Source organism: Ochotona princeps, chromosome 6, assembly GCF_030435755.1.
Source record: "Ochotona princeps isolate mOchPri1 chromosome 6, mOchPri1.hap1, whole genome shotgun sequence".
Taxonomy (NCBI): Eukaryota; Metazoa; Chordata; class Mammalia; order Lagomorpha; family Ochotonidae; genus Ochotona; species Ochotona princeps.
The window spans coordinates 17866450-17887505 of NC_080837.1; the positions used below are offsets into that span (position 1 = coordinate 17866450).

General features: G+C 37.1%; 1 protein-coding gene across 12 annotated transcripts in view; it reads left to right on the forward strand.

Annotated features, from left to right (window-relative positions):
- The window catches only part of HERC1 (HECT and RLD domain containing E3 ubiquitin protein ligase family member 1), a 206775-nt gene that overhangs the window by 85636 nt on the left and 100083 nt on the right, over positions 1 to 21056 (forward strand). For 9 of the 12 annotated variants that reach the window (XM_058665701.1, XM_058665710.1, XM_058665706.1 and 6 more), the window contains 7 exons: positions 1229 to 1343; positions 1430 to 1550; positions 2653 to 2824; positions 5381 to 5720; positions 6164 to 6284; positions 11375 to 11426; positions 20045 to 20313. In XM_058665701.1, the coding sequence (XP_058521684.1) occupies positions 1229 to 1343; positions 1430 to 1550; positions 2653 to 2824; positions 5381 to 5720; positions 6164 to 6284; positions 11375 to 11426; positions 20045 to 20313 (1190 nt within the window). The remainder of the gene's footprint in view (positions 1 to 1228; positions 1344 to 1429; positions 1551 to 2652; positions 2825 to 5380; positions 5721 to 6163; positions 6285 to 11374; positions 11427 to 20044; positions 20314 to 21056) is intronic. The other 3 variants (XM_058665709.1, XM_058665711.1, XM_058665712.1) reach the window with 1 other exon arrangement.

Here is a 21056-nt window from a genome sequence, read left to right on the forward strand (position 1 = left end):
AAGAACCAGGTCTGGGCCAAATTGAAGCCAGAACAGCATCTGATCTGCATGAGTGGCAGGGGTCCAAATACTTGAGTCATTTTCCGCTGCTTTCCTAAAGGCATTAGCAGAGAGCTGGATCAGAATTGGAGCAACTGAGACTTGAACTGGTGCTCCAGTACACCACAATGGCAGCCCCCAAGTTTTCACCTTTTGTTGACTTTTATTTTTTTTTAATTTTATTTTTTTAATTATAATTTTGACAATCTTTACATAGTTAATTAGGGTAAAAAGGTTCAAGCACTACAGGAAGATGGGCAAGACAGTTATTTCCATATTGTTTCTTTCATGTATCTGAGGTAAAGGGGGATATTGAGGGAGAAACCCCACCCAGTATCACACCCACCCCAGGTCCCAGATGTGGGGCATGCTCCGAGGGTCTTGCTCAAGTGGTTTTGATAGTTCAACAGTTATGAATTGCTGCCACCCTCGCCACTCCAAGCGTGATGAAGTCGTTGCAGAATCCACTGATTGACATAGTCCATCATAGAGTCGCCATTTGCCCAGTATTTGGCTGCCAGCATATAGCTGAGGTGGTTGATTGACTTGTTCTGTCTTCTGTCTTTTCTTAGTTAGGGTTCTGAGTCCAGCATTTCTATTGGGGAGATCCCCAAAGAACTTTGTCTGAGGTGTTCCCAGACCAGATTCTTGTATGTACTAGGAAGCACAGGGCCCGGCACAGTCCATCACCCTGATCTGCTGGTGGTTGTAGTTGCTGGGTTGGTTCTGTTTTCATCCCCGACTTCCACTGGAACCAATGGGTGTTTGCAGTCCATCCTGGTTAAACATACCTCACTAGCTTTTCCTGAGGGGACCCTGTTTCTTCTGCTTTGTTTATATCTATACTCAAATTTGCCCTTATTAAAAACTTTCTTAGAGAACTCTAATTAAAATAGTAACCCACAATGCATCTGGTTTTTCTTACGCTGCTTTATTTTTCTTCTCAATACTTTCCTGTTAATTTTTTAAAATTATTTTCCCTCTCCCACCTTTTCCCACTAACAGGAATATAAGCTCTTGAGATCAGAGATTAGTTCTATTTGCTGTTAATCCTGAGCACCTGGTATGGTATATGCACCTGTTAACTGTGTGGAACCATGACAACTCAGGTGTTGGATGATTAAAACTATTAAAATTCTCTGAACAGTTTCCTGAGCCCTTTCAAATGTCAGTGCATCTTTTTTTCCAGATTGGGACAGTGCAACTTTAAGTAATGAGTCACTCTTGGACACCGTGTCTAGATTTGTTCTTGCGGCTCTTCTGAAACACACCAATTTACTTAGTCAAGCCTGTGGAGAAAGCCGGCAAGTAACTTAAAACTATCCTCAGACAAGTATTTTCTCTCGTGTTAGAAATTTACATAACTTTTCTGTTTTGGTTCTTTATTTAGATATCAGCCTGGTAAAAGCTTATCAGAAGTGTACCGTTGTGTATACAAAGTTCGAAGTCGTTTACTTGCTTGCAAGAATCTTGAACTTATTCAAACCAGGTCATCATCACGAGACAGATGGGTAAAGTTGGAAATCAATTTCTGTTTTGCTGTGTTTATCTGAGAGATAGCTTCATTTTTGTTTATGTGAAGAAAAAAAATGCCTTGGTTGTCACAGACAATAAATGTTGAATAATTCCTTTCAAAAAGTTTTTCCGTTTTTCAGTGTTGTGGGTATATGGCTTCCTCCCATCCCTCTCTTCCCTACTTCCCCTCATTTGCACAGCTTGGGACCAAAGGGCTACAATTGAAGTTTCATTATTAGCTGTATGTAAAGAAAATAGGCCATCTAATGATTGAAATGAAGTGTTAAAGACAATCCAAAAGTGAATATAGCTGTAAAAAATGAGATGATCTGTAAAATGCTTGATAGTCCTGATAACATCCTATAAGTATAAATTTAAATCTTGATAGTGTATCATCTTCAGAATGCTTACGTTGAAGCTTCACCCGTAAGATGCTTTGCAATCCGTTATTTCGTTCTTAGACTTTGAAAGCCAGACTGTGTCTTGGTATTTGTGTTCTAGTAGACCAAAGTCTAGCAGTCAGAGGGGGAACGGACTTACTGTTTGTGGATTTGACTGTTTGAGGCTGATCTTGAAAGTCCATGGAATACTATATTAGATTGCTATTTTGTTGAGGCTAATATTTGAAGCTCACGTATTAAAAGAATAGATGACCTAAAATTATTAAACATTATATGTACAGAGTATAAATACAAAGTTTGTTATGCAGAGTAGTAAGAAACAACTTGAATAAAACTAAATGATATAAAAATCACATTCTTTAACTATTGTGCTTGGTATCATACTCAACATAAGCTTCAGCTCTCCAGGAGTGACATCTGAATGGTGATACAAGCTGGAATCAATTTACAATATGACATTTTAATTTAAAAAATGCCAAGTCAGAGAGAGCATATGTGTGTCTGTGTATGTATTCTACTTGCATACTTTCTAAGTTTAGAATGTATCCAGTATATTTCTTGATTTTCAGTTGTAAAATTGATGTGTTACTACTGACAGTAATGTTTTCCATGATAGAAAAGTTAAGGTTTTATGAAGCTTTATATGTTTTTCTTTATGAAAATTGTATTGAGTGTAGTTTGTGATCATTTCTTGAAGATTTCAGACAACCAAGACTCTGCGGACACTGATCCTCAGGAGCATTCCTTTACCCGGACCATCGACGAAGAGGCTGAGATGGAAGAGCAGGCTGAGAGAGATCGAGAAGAGGGCCATCCAGAGGCAGAGGATGAGGAGGAAGAGCGGGAACATGAAGTGATGACAGCTGGCAGTGAGTACATCTTCCTTGTTTATAGATAGCACAGTATGAGTTGTTTTTTTGGATGAGAAATTGATTTTTATGATTTTTCTAAAAGGATCTGATATTTTGCTGATGCTCTGAGTCCATGTTAGCTAACAGGTTAGGAGGCATTTGTGCCACTGACATTCTGATGCTTTTGGATTACATGTTCAGGGCTAAAAAGGTGTGCAGGCAGGTGATTTGATGCCTGTGTTATACTGCCCTCGTGCAAGAAATGACAGCCATCAATCCTTAGATAAGAACATTCAGAGTATGTCCTCTGATTGTGTCCGAGTTGTCCAACTTGGCAGACATCTGAGTAGAGAAGAATAGAAGAATCTTTTTTCTGCCTACTCGGAGAGACAAATTATTTTCCATGTGTGGGAATTCTGCAATTCTAAGTCTCTACTACATTGCTCTTTCAGGAAGGAACAAGAGTATATATTATAATATTGCTGCTGGGTAAATAAAACTGCTCATACTTTTGCATTCCAAACAGACAGTTTTAAAAGGTAACTCTTGAGTATTTAAAGTGAAGTGGCAAAGTGACACATTTACATATATGTATTAATATTTTCTATTTGATTTGGATATTTTAGTTTCAAGTATGTATTCAGTCTGTAACATAGAGTATTATGATTAGTCATGTTTGTTGTTGAAATTGTCTGCATATGTAAATCAGCTTGACACTTTATCATCAAGTTATTTGTGTTTTCGTACTTCTAATTGTGTAGAGGCGCAAATCAAAACTGAAAACCGTTTAAACTGCAGGAAATGATGATATCAATGGAAAAGATGAGATTGGAGATGAGAAGGGAGGATAATTGTATAAGTGTTCAGAAAGTTTATGGAAAATATGTAACAAACTGTAAATAAAGCTGAAAATCTTTTGCACCAAAATAAACATCTTTTTAAAAACTTACTGATGGTGGAGGCAACACTCCCATCTGTGGTTTCATTTTCCAAAAACTAGGCCTTGGAATTTCAAGCTCAATCCAGATCTCTTTATAGGTGGCAGGACTTGAGTTACTCAGAATCCAACTACTGGTGCAGCCTTCCAGTGTCTGCATTAGTAAGAAACTGCAGGCCAGAGCCAGACTATCAAATTCAGATACTTTGATATCATACGTGGGTGTCTAAACTGCTATACCCAATACCCACCCCATATTTATGTCTTAATTCCATTTTCCTCAAAGTTTCTGAAGTACCCTTATATTTTAAAAACTTAGGTTGAGAAAAATGTAGTTGAACTTAAAAGTAGACTTAAAAATTCTTAGAAGCAAAGGCTGAAGAGGACAACATAGTACACAGTTTAACCTTAGATTTTTTTTTTTTTAGAAGGAAACCCATAATAGTCATCTGGGGAATAATTTTGAATGCGTTATGAGTTTTTTGCACCTCAGATTATATTCTGGGCCCTGGCCAAGTGTATCACATAGGTTAATTTAATTCTCACAACAGTCTTTTGAGATAAATTCTAGTATTACCGCTTTCTAAAGATGGATTAACTGAACTTTAAAGAGGTAAAGTTGTGTACCTTGGGCCACAGTTGGTAGTAGCTGAAAATAGATACATGTCTGCTGAACACTTTTTAACCATTCTGTTAACTACTTACGTTGGTTTCTAGCTCTGGACTCTGAGAGTATGGGTTATTTGTTGCTTTGATTTTACTAAATTATGGACCTTAACATCAAAATGAAAATAATTATAAAATACACACATCTGATTTTAAAAATGATACTTTCAAATAAATAGGGTTATATAGTGTCTTTCTGTCTTTCATGCCTGACTTTCCCATGAAGAATTTTGTCTTTACTCCAAATTTGAGGCAAAAGTTAATTGGCTAGTGTGAAATACCTTTTATTGCCTCAGACCTTATGAACTACACTGACTTTCAACAATTGTGACTTGTGGAAAGGCTGCCATCAGATGGGCCCTCCTGGTGATGGCCATGGAACTGCAGGCAGTCTTGCTCATATGATAACCTGATTCTGTTTCCACGAAGATTTTGGTGCTGTACTTGCTTAATGTGTTTAAACTATTGCAAAGCATAGCTGTTAGGAATGCTATGAATAAATAAATATTGTGTTTCTTTTGTTACCTGCCTGGATATTTCGGAAATAAGCAGTTGTTGTCCAGCCTAGTTCCTCATAAGCTTCAGTGGATTTTGCAGTCAACCAGTAGGCCTATTAAAACAAGCATTGCTAGGCTTTCCTCCCAGAACTTCTTGTTTACAAGATCTAGGATTGGGCTGATAATTTCGTAACAAGTGCCCATCTGCTGCTGCTGCTGCTGCAGTCTAGAACTGTGCTTTGAAAACCATTAATCTAACTTATTAAAATGTTTGAAATAAAATTAGCCATATTTAAATTCTATAAAGGCATATAAATATTTTCTAGTATAACTATGAAAAGTGAAAATTTTTATATAGTTATTCCTGTTGTAATAAATGTCTAAAAACTACTTTTTCACTCTGTTAAGTTTTTGATCGAAACTTTGACTATTTTTATTGTTATTTTCTTTGCTCTTGTCTCCCCATGTGTTAAGACCTTGTTTTTGTGTTGCATGTTACAGAGATCTTTCAGTGTTTCCTCTCAGCTCGTGAAGTAGCTCGAGGCCGAGACCGAGATAGAATGAACAGTGGGGCAGGGTCTGGGGCTCGAGCTGATGATCCACCTGCTCAGTCTCAGCAAGAGCGAAGGGTCAGCACAGACCTTCCCGAGGGTCAGGACGTGTACACGGCTGCCTGCAACTCTGTGATCCATCGGTGTGCCCTGTTAATCTTAGGAGTAAGTCCTGTGATTGATGAACTTCAGAAGCGAAGGGAGGAAGGACAGTTGCAGCAGCCCTCAACAAGCACCTCTGAAGGAGGTGGACTCATGACCAGGTACGACTGGCTGGAAACTTAAAACATTACTTGCCACTGCTTGTTACTTCATGCATTGAAATGGTTTCTTTTTGAGGTTATAGTATCCTTCTGAACTTAACACCAGCATGGAGGAGGAGATGCAAATTAATTTAAAAGTGATACCAATTGAGCATGAACTGCAAATTTCTGATTAAATGAGTAGGGGCAGTTTTCCATACACATAAAACTTGAAAAATATGGGGAGTTACTTATATTTCTTGGTAATTGGAAGACATGCAGGTTATTTTGATGTAATTGAGAAAACTTAGACTTTGTGCTAAGATTCCAGATTTCTCATCAAGAGACATAATTACTTCCCTCAATGTTTATATTATTGGTATGCTGCTACTAGTTGCGTTCAATTTTATGTTTACTAACAGTATGAAATAAAATAAAATTTTTCCTTTGTCCACGTGAGACAGGAGTGAAAGTCTTACTGCAGAGAACCGGCTAGTCCATGCAAATCCTAATTATAGACTGATCAAATCAAGGAGTGAATCTGACTTGTCTCAGCCTGAATCAGATGAAGAGGGCTACACACTGGTAGGTATACATAGAGTTAGAGGAGAATGTTTTTGTTTTCAAGATAGAAGAATATATATAAGACTTTGGTTAGAGTAAATGAGAAGCGTGTTTGATACTTAAAAAATATTTTTTAAAGTAGCTTAAGAAATAACTATTGCATAGATAACTATATTGCATATTAACAATTTCAGTCTTTAATCCTGATTTCTCCTTAAACTCTAACCTCAAATATAGAATTCCTTAGTACATTCTTTGTTATTAAGTTACCTCAGTCTTAACTATCCAAACTTACCTTTCTCCCAAAGCTGCTCCTCTCATGTTCCCTATCGAGATGGTAGTCTTAATTACCCAGGCGTCAACCCTGGGATCCTCCTTGACTTGTCTTTGTCTTGGCTCTTGGCCTCCATCTGCTCTCCAGTCTGGTTGATTAATCTGGTGTTGAAATGTTTAGCATTAATGTTTTCCAGCAAGTCCTGTCCTTTTCATCCTTCCTTCAACGGCTGTGTTTCAGTCTGCCTTTTGCCTGGGTATGTGCATAAGCCATCACATTTGGTACCTTTCTTCTTGTTTTGTGCTTCTCTTTCATATTTCACAGAATAACATATCTATAATGCAAATATATTTCCTTTAAAGATCTTTCATAAACTAAAAAAAATGTCTTGGACAATAAGCATTAGGGTAAAAAATCACTTAAGATGCCGGTTTATAGAAAAAGTAGAATATGTAAGCAGTATAATATATAGTGACAACTACTTAAAGGATTACTTTTTGAAGAGCTTTGGACTTGAAGTTGATTGCTATGCTTACACATTTGGCGGTTCCTTTGCCTTTTGTGTGGCTGTATGTCCTATGAACTCTCCGCTTTAGTGTCTCATTGTGTGATATGAAGACAGCTCCTGTTTTGGATATGGCAATGTGTCAGACTTGACTTCTGGCATTTAGCTTAGTAGTTAACATGCTCATGTCTCAAATGGGAGTATCTGGGCTTGAAGCCCAACTCCCAGCTCTGGCTCCCTGTTGCAGCTTCCTGCCAGTGCAGTCTCTGGGGGCCACTGGTAATGGCTCAAGTGATGGGATCTCTGCCATCCACTTGTGAGACCTGGAGTGCAGTCCTTGGTTCTGGTTTCAGCCTCTGCCTAACTCTGGTTCTGGTCATCATGATCAGGTAGGGAATAAACCAGTGGATAGGAGCTCTGTCTATGCCTCTCAAATGAATAAAAATAATAAGATGACAGTCTTTTCTTCCCTTCCACAACCTGCACATTTCCCCTTGCCTTAGTTTACAAAGCGTTTATCATGTAATTTACTTACTATATCAGTTATTTTCTTTTGATCTTACAGTAACATATAAACTCCTTGAGGATATCAGTTGTTTTTGGTACTTTTTTCACTGATCTCTCACAAGCACCTACATTAGTACTTGGAATGTGGTAAACAGGAAGAATCTTTTTGAATTTACAAATAGTCTTTTTTTTTTTTTCAAAATTAAGACACATAGAGATGGATACCCAGAGAAAGGTATATATACAGAGAGCTCATGCATCCGCTGATTTATTCCTCGAACATCTGCAATTGCTGGGATTTGGCCAGATCAAAGCCAGGAACTGGACATGCTGTCCATGTCTTCTATGTTAGTGGCAGGAGCCTAATTATATGAAGTGACACTGCTTCCTCCCAGAGTCTGCACTAGCAGGAAGCTGGAATCAGGAGCCAGAATATGGATATCAAACCTAGGCACTTCGATATGGGATGTGGGAGTCTTAGCAGCTAGGCTAATTGCCCACCCTCTTTGCAGAATTTCTGTCTATTCAGTATTTTCCATTCTTTGGTTCAGGCCCTTATTAATTTTTCCTGGACTAGAAGTTTTCAGATGAATCTGCTTACTGTCTCAAGTTTCCTTTGGTATTGCTCCCATAGTTAGAACTTTCAACATAGTTAGTACCACCATCAATAGGAACAACAGCAAAACATCTGCTGTCTTCCTACTCAGTAAACCATCAGTAACTCTGGGTTGCCTACTCAGACATTAAAGATCTGGTAAATAGCATCTTTCTGCTTTTGCAGTTGATTTTTTCCTGCAGAAATCAACATTCTTACCATGGCAGTTTATCTGCCAGACCCCAACATAGCACTTGAGCTTCTGCTTCACAGTGTTCTTTTCAGCATCCTTACAAATGTCCTGTTTCTGCCCTAATGACTAAATAAAATTTCATTTCTGGGAAGCTTGTCTATTTTTGGTTCATGGTGGCTCACCATGTAATTTGTTAGGACCTCTAATAGACGTTTAATAGTTTATCTCTGTTGGATGTACTTATGTATTATTAGTATGTCCTTACAAAAAAGTTTCCTATTTTTTGTGCTTTTTTCAAAATGTTCCTGGTGTTTTCTTCACTGTGCTTTACATATTATAAGTGGTTGATAATTCATTTCAATGGAAATGAAAACAGAGTACCAAGATGTGTATAGTTAGAGCAGCCACTTTTTTAATTGATTTTTTTTATTAATTATATTGCATTATGTGACAGTTTCATAGGCTCTGGGAATTCTCCAACCTCTCCCCATGCCCTTCCCCCATGGTGGATTCTTCCACCTTGTTGCAGTATTACAGGTCAAATTCAATCAAGATTCTTTCTTTGCAAACATATACCAAGCATAGAGTCCCGCATCTTATTGTCCAGATGAATTGAACAGTTTCTTGGGGAGACCATTTCTGGTCTGAAGGTAGAGCTAGCAGGATATCATCTCAGTCAATTAAGAGCCCCAACATAACATCAACAACAATTTACAACATTATGGAATTGACATGGTTTTGAGTAACCAGTATGTAAAAAAAAAAAATGCAAGTTCTTAACCACATCCTGTGATTAGCTCATTGACATTTCAATTTTAGTTTATATACAGATCCGAGAGCAGCCACTTTTTAAGAGCTATGAAAGCTGATTTAGAATAGGCTGAAAACTCACTGTGGTCTTTGATTTGGGCAAAACATTTAATCTTTCTGAGTCCTTGTTTCTTGGTCTTTGAAATGGGAAGTAATGCCATCTGTTATACTTGCCTCAACTGTGTTGCTATGAAGAACAAATTCAGCAATACAATTAAAAGCATTTTGAATATTGCAAATGAAGGAAAGATCAACCAAGAAGAGAGTTCAACCTAGGTTTAATTGCTTAGATTGTTCATTTAAGGTTTTTTTGGTTGTTTAATGTTTATAAAATTTGACCAAGAATAAATGCATTTTAAAAAGATTAATTCCTGATCATCTTTTTGTGTGGAATAGTTAAAAAAAAAAGTAGGGTCACGAAATACAAATATTAGGAGAGCAGATTCCATTGCGGATGAAGGAAGATCTAGGCTAAAGGTGCATCCTTCTGCTTGGGAGAGCCCTGCAGTAGAAGAAGAGAAATAGCAGTATGAGCAGCTGGGGTTCTTTGAGCTGAAAATTCCTCCTATTTTGTCTGGGTTGCTTAAGATTACCATTCTGATTTTGATATCCAGCAGTGCCTCCATTAAATTGTTAGTGAATGAGGTGTTTCTTTTTGTTTTTAACCGATGAGTGAGATTAACCATTTTACTGCCAACTCTTTAGTATGTTAATAAAATGTTATATTATCTACTTCTCTCTTAATAGAGAATACCAAACTGAATTCAACTGTCTGATTAGCCATTGTCATCCTTATTGACTTTTCTTACTGCATACTTCAGTCTATGTGCTTGACACCTCTTTTTTCAAAGGATTTGAATTATCATACAAAAACGTTTACAGAAAGATATATTAGGTGAATTAAGGACGTGAAAAAGGGGGAAAATAAAGTTTTGTTTAAGATTTACACATTTCAGCACATACTCTGTGGTGCTCTGCTAGAAATGGGCCACCAACCAGGAAAAGCATATGATTGAGTTACACAATTTACAGTGTTTAAAACATAACATGGTTCATGAGAAGCATAAAAATTTTTCATAAAATTCTGACCTAAAATAAATTTCTTCCTTCAGCCTTCATAGTAAAGGTACCATGTGTGGAAAATGTTTTATTGCATGACACAGTGATACTTTTGGTAACTAATGTGGTGACCGTTTGATGTCTTATCCAGGACCACGTAGCCTGAGAATATACTTATTTCTGTTAATGTATGGGTAGGCAGATTACTTGCATTGTGGGTGTATGTGTCTTCCATGTGTGACTAGGCAAAGATGTTCTACAATTACATTTCCCACATGGATCTATTTGATCACTTCCACATTCTTTGTTCTTAGCCAAATTTCTAAATTTCTAAGTTGTGTGACAGAGTACAGTTAAAGTTTCTTAGACCATAGTGTCAGTCCTACGTGCCTGCTTGGTTGTATATATGGGCAGAGTAGATGACTGTCTACAGTGCACCTTTCTACCCACTGACCATAGATCCACACAGAAATATGCTTATTTCTTCCTGTAAGCTTTTAGTGTGTTATTAAGCTGAGTGAATTTTTGACAATTTGAGATTTTTAACAGGTATAAAAAACACTTTGAAATTCCTTGAAAATTCTATCAGAACAAGTGTGTTCCTTTTCTGATACTGTAGATTTATCAGATGACCTTATTATAAACACCTAGGCAAAATTAGTGGAAGTTCTAAAAAGAAAGGAAAGTGCATCTAAGGGAAGGAGTAGCAATTTGAGGAAATCAGAGTTTGATGCAGGAACTTGAGGCATCTCTTGAATATGAAGCCCATTATGCCCCATCATGATCCTATATCTAGGACACTTGCAATGACTGTGGTAGCTTTGCAATAAATGTGTCACGGAATTGAAAAATTGGTACTTAATGTGATAAGGAGATCATATTGTGTCTGTATAGTAAAGATTCCAGAAAAGGTAACAAGAAAGAAAACTTTCAGATACTTGACATTGTTAATGTGTACCTTGACTTGCTAGGGAGTATCTCAGAGTTCCCTTGCTTAGGCTTCTTTTAACAAATGTGAGAGAGATTTTGAAAAGACTTTTTGGTTGTTAGTCTGCGTGAGCTGGTGAATTAGTAGGACGTTGCTATAGTCGCATAGATTACTTTTATTCTAATATTCTATTAAATTTTAAAATACTTTTCACCACTGAATGTTTTCTACTTTTAATAGAGTGGCAGACGGAATGTTGATTTGGATTTGGCATCGTCTCACAGAAAGAGAGGTAAATATCAAGAAGATATTAAATATCTCATTAAATGAGGAGTTTTAAAATTTTTAGTGTATTGTCATTGAAATGTACTTCCAAAAGTAATGTTGTCACCAGAGTTAAAAATGAGACCATTCTTTAAAATATGTGCTGTTTAAAATTTTGCAAGTAAAGGAGGAATTAGTAATCAGTTTTGTTTCTCATTTGTCATATGTTTTAACATTTTAAAGGTTTTTTGGAATTCCAGAAACAATGGGAAGAAGTGTAGTGTACATAATTTTTCCATGTTTTAGCTCCTGACGGAATTACTATAAATGGCACCATGGGGGAGAACTTTTCTTTACTGTGCTCATCTCCCATGCATGGATACACAGTTTATGTTTACATGAAAGTTTTTGTTTCCCACTCCTCTTGGCTTCTTAAAGCATTTAAGAGATTATTTTTGAAAAAAATTTTCCATGGAGGACAACTTTTGGAATGCCATAAAAAATTAAAGGTCATTTGTTAGAAGCTTGATTTTATTCAATAGTACATGCAGAGATGTTAACTCAAAGACTTATGTACAAATAGAGGAGCAGAATAGTTTTAGGTGATAAATTTGGAGGACTAGTAAAAACTTCTTTAAGTATTATTCTCTGTTAACAGGCACTTTTATTTAAAATTTTGCTATGGTTGTGAAAATATTAAAAATTGCCACGTAGTGCTTTTCTTGAGAAATTTGAAAGATGTTCTTCCTATGATACTAAATATTTTTTCATTTCAGAATAAAACCTTTCTCTTGGTATGTTCCATAGCATAATGTTAGATTTCTCTGTGTTAGGAAATAATGGAGAGATGAGAGAAGACTAATGAAGTCTGAAACATAACGTGTGTGTGTGTGTGTGTGTGTGTGTGTGTGTGTGTGCAACTCAGAAATTTGTCACTTCTACAGAATAAAATTTGGTAATATTTTATCGTTTAATTATATTTAGAAGACAGGATAATTTTACTGAACTATTATAAGTAACAGAAACTGGTGTTTCTTACTGAGCAATCTTTCTAAAAACAGGCTGAGATATTTGTGATATCAAAGACATTAAATGGTATTTGATCTAATGCATTTTATTACTTCATACTTTTTCAAAAATTAGCAGTTTGCTTGACTTAAAAGTTGAACTTTTGGTAAGATCTACTCTTCCTACTTTTTTATTTGGCTTAGGTGAATGTTGTTGACAAAAGTTTCCTGCTATTTAATAAGTGACTTTGATTTGGTGCCAGAGAGAAAATGACACCAGACTTACTGAGTAATATGAGACCTGGCCTGTCTATAGGTTAATGAAAGTGTCGTAACAATAATATTTATACTTATAACTCTGTTGGTATAGTTTTTTCTGTCAAATATTTATCATCAATATAGAAATATAAATTTGAAAGTTAGTCTCTGCTAACCATGTCATCATGTAGCAAAGTATCATCTTTGGGATTAAAGTGACATCTTTATTTTTGCATTAAGATTAACCTATAACCTGAATGTGCATTGCTTAGGAGGAATGAATATGACATTTTAGAATAGTTGTCCTAGTGTTGTTACCTGTTCATACTTTGTAAACGTCCTTCAACTACTGGTAAATTTCGTGTAGTTTTGGATCTGAATAAATATAAATGAATTCAGGCATTAATCCAAGTTTTGTTTATGAATAAATGGTTTCTTCCAAAGAGCTCAAGGTAGTAACTGCGCCTGTGAACTTACTGGAATTTACTTAAAGCAAAGGGCAGCTTTTGGATCCCATGGGAAAAACTTCTTTTTCTAATTTTTTAATTCCTTATTATAGAAATTAGAATAGAGGGCTGGCACTATGGCTCAACAGGCTCATCCTCCACTCAGCAACACCAGCATCCTGTATAGGCACCAGTTCATGTCACAGATGCTCCACTTCCCATTCATCTTTCTGTTTGTGACCAGGGAAGTCAGCAGAGGATGGTCCAAGTCCTTGGGATCCTATACCCATGTGGGAGACCTGGAGGATGCTCCTGGCTCCTGGTGTCAAATTGGCTCTGCTCTGGCCATTGCGGTCATTTGGAGAGTGTACCAGCAGATGAAAGATCTTTCTGTCTCTCCTCTCTGTCAATCTGCATTCCTGATAAAATTCATTTTTTTAAAGAAGAAAAAAATAGGAAAGCACATTAGTTAAATAAGCTTTCATAATGTCACAATTTATTCCAGTAATCATTTCATTTTAGTGTTCCCAAGAAAATATTTACCTATCATTTTTTCTAGGACAAGTAATTGCAAAGTTAAAAATTATTATGTTAGTAAGAGTAGTCTAAATAGTCACTTCTGAATCTCTTGAGTCCTTGATTTTGTTTAAAAAAAAGTACACTTAATAACATTTATTTTTATTATACTCAGTGTCTTAAGTTTTTTTTTTTACTTCTTTTTATTATTATCATTTTATGATATAGTTCCAAAGGTCCTGGGATTTCCCACATCCCCTCCCCAATTCCTTCCCCCTCACTGAGTTCCCCTATATCATTACTATAGCATAGTTCTTCATCAACAGTCATATGTCCATCATTGCGGGCATGGACAATGACAGAGAGTCCAGCATCCTATTGTGAAGATATAGTAAACAGTTTAATTGGGAGTCCATCTTTGTAAGTAGAGATGCATACTGCATTGTATCCTCACATCTGGATCTGATAGTCTCCATTATACAGCTACTATACAATCCCTTAAATTAAAAGCCACAAAACAAAATCAACAACAGGAGGGGGGAAAAAAAAGCAAAACACCATGAAGTTAAATAACATGTGACTTGTAGATCATACAGTAGCATCATTTTCTTCAAGAAATTTTTTTTAATGTGTTACTTTAGAGACAAAGAGAGACCAGAGAAAAGATCTCAACCTGCCAGTTCATTTCCTCAATGTTCCCAACAGCTAGGGCTGAGCCAGTCAGAAGCCAGGAACTGGCGGCTCAGTTGGGGTTTTCCACATGGGTGTTAGGCTGTCAGATAAATGAACTGTGATCTGATGCCTCCCAGAGTGCATTAACAGGAAGCTGAAATGGAGGGTAAACCTGGGACTCTAACCCAGGCACTCCAGTATGAACGATAGGCATCCCAGTGTGAGTTTAACTGCTGCACCAAACAACTGCCCCTGCAATGAATATCTTTCTTCAAAAGAAATCAACTTTTAAAATACTTTTGGGTATTTTATTGTGACAGAAAGTTTAAAATAACTTGTATATTTAGTGATTGTCTTTGACCAAAGTGTACTGTTTTCTTTTAAATGGTGATAAAATAAATCATACCTTCCTGCCCCCCCCTTTATTTGGTGTCAGTTTGTAGCTGGTGCCATGAAATATGTCTCTTCAGTTAGGCAGACAAATCTGCCAAGTATAAGAATTGTCTGGTGCTATGGAAGCCATCGGGTGTTCTGATCTGACTTGAGCCATGAAGGACAAGCAAATGTCTGGCCAAGTGAGCATTCTGTGTGTTTTTTCACTCTTGTCAAAATTTTGAAGAGGAAATGTAACAAGTCACCCTCATTAACTTTTGTATTTATTACTTTGAGTGGTCGTAAATTACAAAACACCTGATAAAAGAATAGGAGAGAGAAGACAATTTTTTTTTTAAAGTTAACAGGATCATGACAACCTCTTTTTTTTTTTTTTTTAAAGATTCATTCATTTTATTACAGCCAGATATACACAGAGGAGGAGAGACAGAGAGGAAGATCTTCTGTCCAATGATTCACTCCCTAAGTGAGCCGCAACGGGCCAGTGCGTGCCAATCCGAAACCGGGAACCTGGAACCTCTTCCGGGTCTCCCACGTGGGTGCAGTGTCCCAAAGTTTTGGGCCGTCCTCGACTGCTTTCCCAGGCCACAAGCAGGGAGCTGGATGGGAAGTGGAGCTGCCGGGATTAGAACCGGCGCCCATATGGGATCCCGGGGCTTTCAAGGTGAGGACTTTAGCAGCTAGGCCACGCCACCGGGCCCGAGAAGACAATTTTTAAGTCTAGTATTGTCTGCAGTCTCAGGGTTTGGCTTTGAAAACACTAAGGTGTATGCTGTTGAACCATTATTGCTCCTCTCCCTCCTGCTCCAGTTGATGCGTAGCCAATCCTAGCCCCTGGTCCAAGAAAGCAAATTGGTGGGAAAGGACAGAGTCCTGTGAGTGCTTCCATTTAGTATAGCCACTTTGCACAGTTTTTTGGAGACACCAAAAAAAAAAATTCTAAAATCAAAAATATATCACCAATTACCTTTTTTTTTGCCAATTACTTTTTTTTTTAAAGATTTATTTTATATTACAAAGTCAGATATACTGAGAGGAGGAGAGATAGAGAGGAAGTGGAGCTGCCGGGATTAGAACCAGCGGCCATATGGGATCAAGGCAAGGACCTTAGCCACTAGGCCACACTGCTGAGCCCGCCAATTACTTTTAAAAGAAACAAGTGAAAAAGTATTTCTCATGCTTAATACCTCAGAGGCAATGTGAAATTTACATTTATTAAACACAGACTGAATTCATATGCCATTTGTGGTTCTGAGCACTTCACAAATATGAACTCATTTGGTTTTCATGACATACTGTTAAAATTCTTGACAAAACCCATCAAAATGTTAGTATTTTGATGAATACTTAAAATATTTTTTGTGATTATGCAGGATGGAGTTGATTTTTTTTAACAGAATGATAGTATTTCTGCAAATTCTTCATTTAAATTTCTTTTTTTTTAAGATTTAATTTTTTTTAATCTCAAAGTCAGATATACAGAGAGGAGGAGAGACAGAGGAAGATCTTCCGTCCAATGATTCACTCCCCAAGTGACCGCAACGGCTGATGCATGCTGATCCGAAGCTGGGAACCTGGAACCTCTTCCGGGTCTCCCACGCGGGTGCAGGGTCCCAATGCATTGGGCCGTCCTTGACTGCTTTCCCAGGCCACAAGCAGGGAGCTGGATGGGAAGTGGAGTTGCCGGGATTAGAACCGGCGCCCATATGGGATCCCAGCGCATTCAAGGCGAGGACCTTAGCCACTAGGCCACGCGCTGTTCCCGATTTAAATTTGTTTTTGAAGTTGAAGGTAGAGTGGTGAAAAATGGTGAAATATTAAAGCATTAATTGAAGAAGCAACATAAGGAATCTAAATAGTAAAAATATGACTTTATCCCTCCCCCATACCAGATCTTTATATCATGTTAGGGTTTTATTGCTAGCATTATACTGTAAACATTTGTCAACATGTATGTACCTACATGGGTGAAATGCTGTTTATCTATGCATTTCAAATTAGATATTGGAAAAAGAAATGTAAATATTGACTTCTGTATCAAATTTCTCCTTTTGTCTTCTGATTCTTGTGTGGTAGTGTATTTACTCCTTTTTGGCCAGTTGAGCCCCAGAAAAAAGAAGAGCTTCAAGCAAGTACATGATGGCATGTTTAATTTTTTTCCCTTTTAGCTTGCCTACATATTTTATGATTTATAAAGTATGTATTGCAGCTCTGCCATGTTCATTTTGAATATTCCATTTAAGAAGTAGAGTTATAAGGACAAGTAAACAGTCTCAAAAGTTTCTTGTTGGACTTTATATTTTCTTTACGTAGTAGGTAACTGAATTCATATAAAATGAGAATTGGGCTTAGTCTCAGTTACTGTGAAAAAGTCTTTTTTATATACTTTTTAGATACAACAGATTATACATTGCAATAAAATAATAGCAAACCATAGCTTCCTGCTCCCCAAAATTACTATTATTTTTTGAATTAAAGTTTTCATCTTCCATTTCTACATAAAATTTCATGCTTCAAGTGTTTTTGATATTAAACTAAATATTTTGTTGCAAATTATTCATCTGTCCAAATGCTTGCATATATTGCTTTCACGGTTTTTTAAAACAAGATTTATTTATTTATTTATTTTTATTGGAAAGTATATAGAGAAGGAGATACAGAGAGGAAAATCTTCCATCTGATGATTCACTCCCCAAGTGGCCACAGTGGCTGGAACTGAGCCAATCTGAAGCCAGGAGCCCGGAGCCTCTTCCGGGTCTCCCATGTGGATACAGGGTCCCAAGGCTTTGGGCTGTCCTCGACTGCTTTCCCAGGCCACAAGCAGGGAACTGGAAGGGTGGTGGGGCTGCCAGGGCATGAACTGCACTAACATGGGCTCCCAGTGCGTGCAAGGCAAGGACTTACTTTAGCCACTAGGCCACTGTACCTGGCCCGTTATTATTTTATTTTAAGGAAAAAAAATTAGTTATAATTGTTTGAAGGCAGGGAACTGGAACAGTTAAGATAGAGATTTCCTGTTAATTAATTAATTAATTAAAATATCTTCAGTTGCTGGGGCTGGAGCTGATCCTGGCTAAGGCCAGGAGATGGGAACCCAATACAGGTCTCCTACATGAGTGGTGGATACCCAGCCATTTGAGTCATTACCTATTGCTTCCCAGGATGTACTTTAGCAAGAAGCTGTAGTTGGAGCAGAGACTCTCACTGCTATGTTAAATACCCTAACCCTGTTCGTTCTTATATCTTTTTCATAAGAACTTTACTTAGAGGACAGTGTTTATTCCTCTGCCACTTGCATGGAGACCTGGATGGAATCCTGGGCTCCAGGGCCTAGTTGTAGCCTTTGTGGCCATTTAGGGAGTGAGCCAGCAGATGGAAGATCTTTATGTGTTTCCCTCTGTCTCTGTTAACTCTGCTTTTCAAATAAATAAAATGTCTTAAAATTTTATTTGGGTGATACCTGTAGGAAAATCCCATCGCTAAAATTAGAAATTGGAAAATACAGCTAGTAGGTTGTCTTGCCTGCTACTTATTTTGTATGTTGAGTTTTATTGGGATACAGCCACATTCCTTTTAAAAATTCTTATTAAAAATATTAGCCTCTGCCTTATTATTTAAGTTTTAACTTTAATGCATTATTTACCTGTAACTTTTTATTTTTTAATTATTCTTTTCCATATTACAAGAGAATACTCAGTAATGGTGTTGTGGGAAATTTTCAGGTTGGTTTGTATTTTTCAATTCAATAAAACTGAAAGTTAAACTTTTTTGTTCTGAATAATTCTTGCTAAACTGTAGAAGGCAGATAAACTATATATTCTTTATCATTCTAAATTAACTTACTAAGATGCATATAATTTACTTTATAGTTACTTACTAATATGAGCTGCCTGTGATGATTCTTCGTTTCAAAATCCCAGGGTTTAAGCAACACCAAAGTAGTAGTTTAAAAATGAAATACATAATATTATGTTAGTTTCTCTATGTGCACAATGAAGACATTGTTTTCCTAAAGACTTCCATTGGGTTGTATAACAAATACAGTTTTTTATGTTATTTATTTAGTGTATTCATATGATAAGTTATTATATAACAGTCGAATAAATGAACTGTGCCTACACATTATTGTGTGGATAAACATTAATATTATATTGAATAGGAAGAGTATATTTAAAACATGACTTAAATGATGCTGTTTAGCAAATCGAAAACAGCTAATGCTAAGCATTATTCCATTAGGAATACATATAGAACAATATTTAATATCTGTGAGAACAGTGGAATGATAAACCCAGATTCTGGGATAATGAAACCATAGGCAGAAGGATGCAGAAAGAGGTGGTTTGGAAGTAAAACCAGCAGATGAATTCAAGTTATTGTCTGCTATGTTTACATGTATTATATATGTGTAAATACAAAAATGGACCATGGGTAGATTAATGAGAGCAAGTATTATTCAACCAAGGATTATAATTAACAGATTTTGTGTGCTTGAGTTCAATTAAAGACAGAATTATGCAAGGACTGGGCGTATCTGTATTTAATATGACTTGGACAATTGCTCTTATGTTTAAACATGTTAACATTTTGCTGTGTAACATGAAAATTTTAGCTTAAAAAATACCCACTGGCACAACTAGAAGCCCATTTAATGGCTATGTGGATGCCACATAGTGATTTTATGTATCATTTGTCAGTAAATCTCACTTATTCTTGTTTGTGAAACTTTGCTTCCTTTACATAAGAGTTTCACAACATGCCTTAAGTATGCACATGAAAAAGTCATTGAGTTGTCCCTTATAGTAATGAAACCCAAAGGGTAATTTATATCTCCTGTTTGTCCAAGTTTACTTGCCCTTCTATATTCATTTTTGATAGTGTTTCATTGCAGATATGTAGGCACTTTGCATAGTCTTAACTTAGTTCCTTCAATGGTAATGTTAAATCAGATGAAATCCTTTTGTTTTCAGTAGGTCCTACCAGTAGTATCCCAAGTGCTTAGTCCATTTTAATCTGTCAATGGTGGTTTGGTTTAATATTGCAGAGCATTTTAAGCTTAGCATTTTGAGAGCAGCTTCTGCCTTTTTTTTTTCTTGTGGCAGTGTGTTGCTAAAGCGCTTACAGAATTACTGATACATCAATCAGGCCTTTCCCTTTATTTTCTTTCATTGCTCTGATTTTTGTTTGTTTTACCAAAGCATTTTGCTCAGATTCATTTAATGCATGTATGTATTCAAACATGAGTATCCATTTCTCACCAGTCGGTGTGGTAGCGGCACTCAGCTCTCATATGATTTCAGAATATATGCTCTACTTTCTTGCCACTGATGCATGTTTATTCTGTTTGTGTATAGGTCCTATGCACAGTCAGTTGGAATCCCTGAGCGACTCTTGGGCACGCCTGAAATACAACAGAGACTGGTTGTGTAACTCTTCTTACTCCTTTGAATCTGATTTTGATCTTACCAAGTCTTTGGGAGTTCATTCTTTGATTGAAAATGTCATAAGCTTTGTGAGTGGAGATGTGGGGAATGCCCCAGGTTTTAAAGAGCCAGAGGAAAGTATGTCCACAAGTCCCCAGGCATCCATCATTGCAATGGAACAGCAGCAGTTAAGGGCAGAAGTAAGTCTTTGATGTTCACTGTTTGTGAGAAACTTGAAATTGAATTTCTGAATGTACAGTGGTGGGAAAAACTCCCTTTCTTTTATTGCTGGCCTGTCCTTTCATCCAACTAAGCTTTTGTTTTCTTGTTGCATAAATTTTATTTTTGAAAATTTTTACGTATTTGATTAGGGTGTGAAGGGTCAAGGGCTAGAGGAAAGTGGGTAAACCATTGTTTTTACATTTGCTTCTTTCCTTCCTGTATCTTGGGAAAGGGGAAAGATAAGGGGAGAAGCCACTCCCAACCATCCCAGGGTCCCCAATATGGGGCATGCTCCAAGGGTCCTGCTCAAGTGGTTTTGGTAGTTCAGTAGTTCTGTATTGTTGCTGATCTTGCCACTCCAATCACGATGAAATCTCTCCAGACTCCACTGGCTGACATAGTTCACCTTAGAGTCTCTGCCCAGGTGTTCACTGCCAACTCTTTGCTGGGGTGGTTGATTGATTTGTTCTGTCCTTTGACCTCTGTTATGGTATCAAGTGTCCTCTGCAGGCTCCAGTGTACTGCCATATCCTCCGTGTGCTTCTGGTTATGCTGTCCACTGCTCCGTCTAAGTCACTGAGGAGGCCCAGCTCTGACACTTGCATTCCTCGGTCTGACCGTGGAATCTGCAATTTTCTCCATGGCTGGAGTTCTGAACCCAATGGTTAAGTTGGGGGGATTCCCAAGGAAACTTAATGTGAGGTGATCCCTGACCTGATTC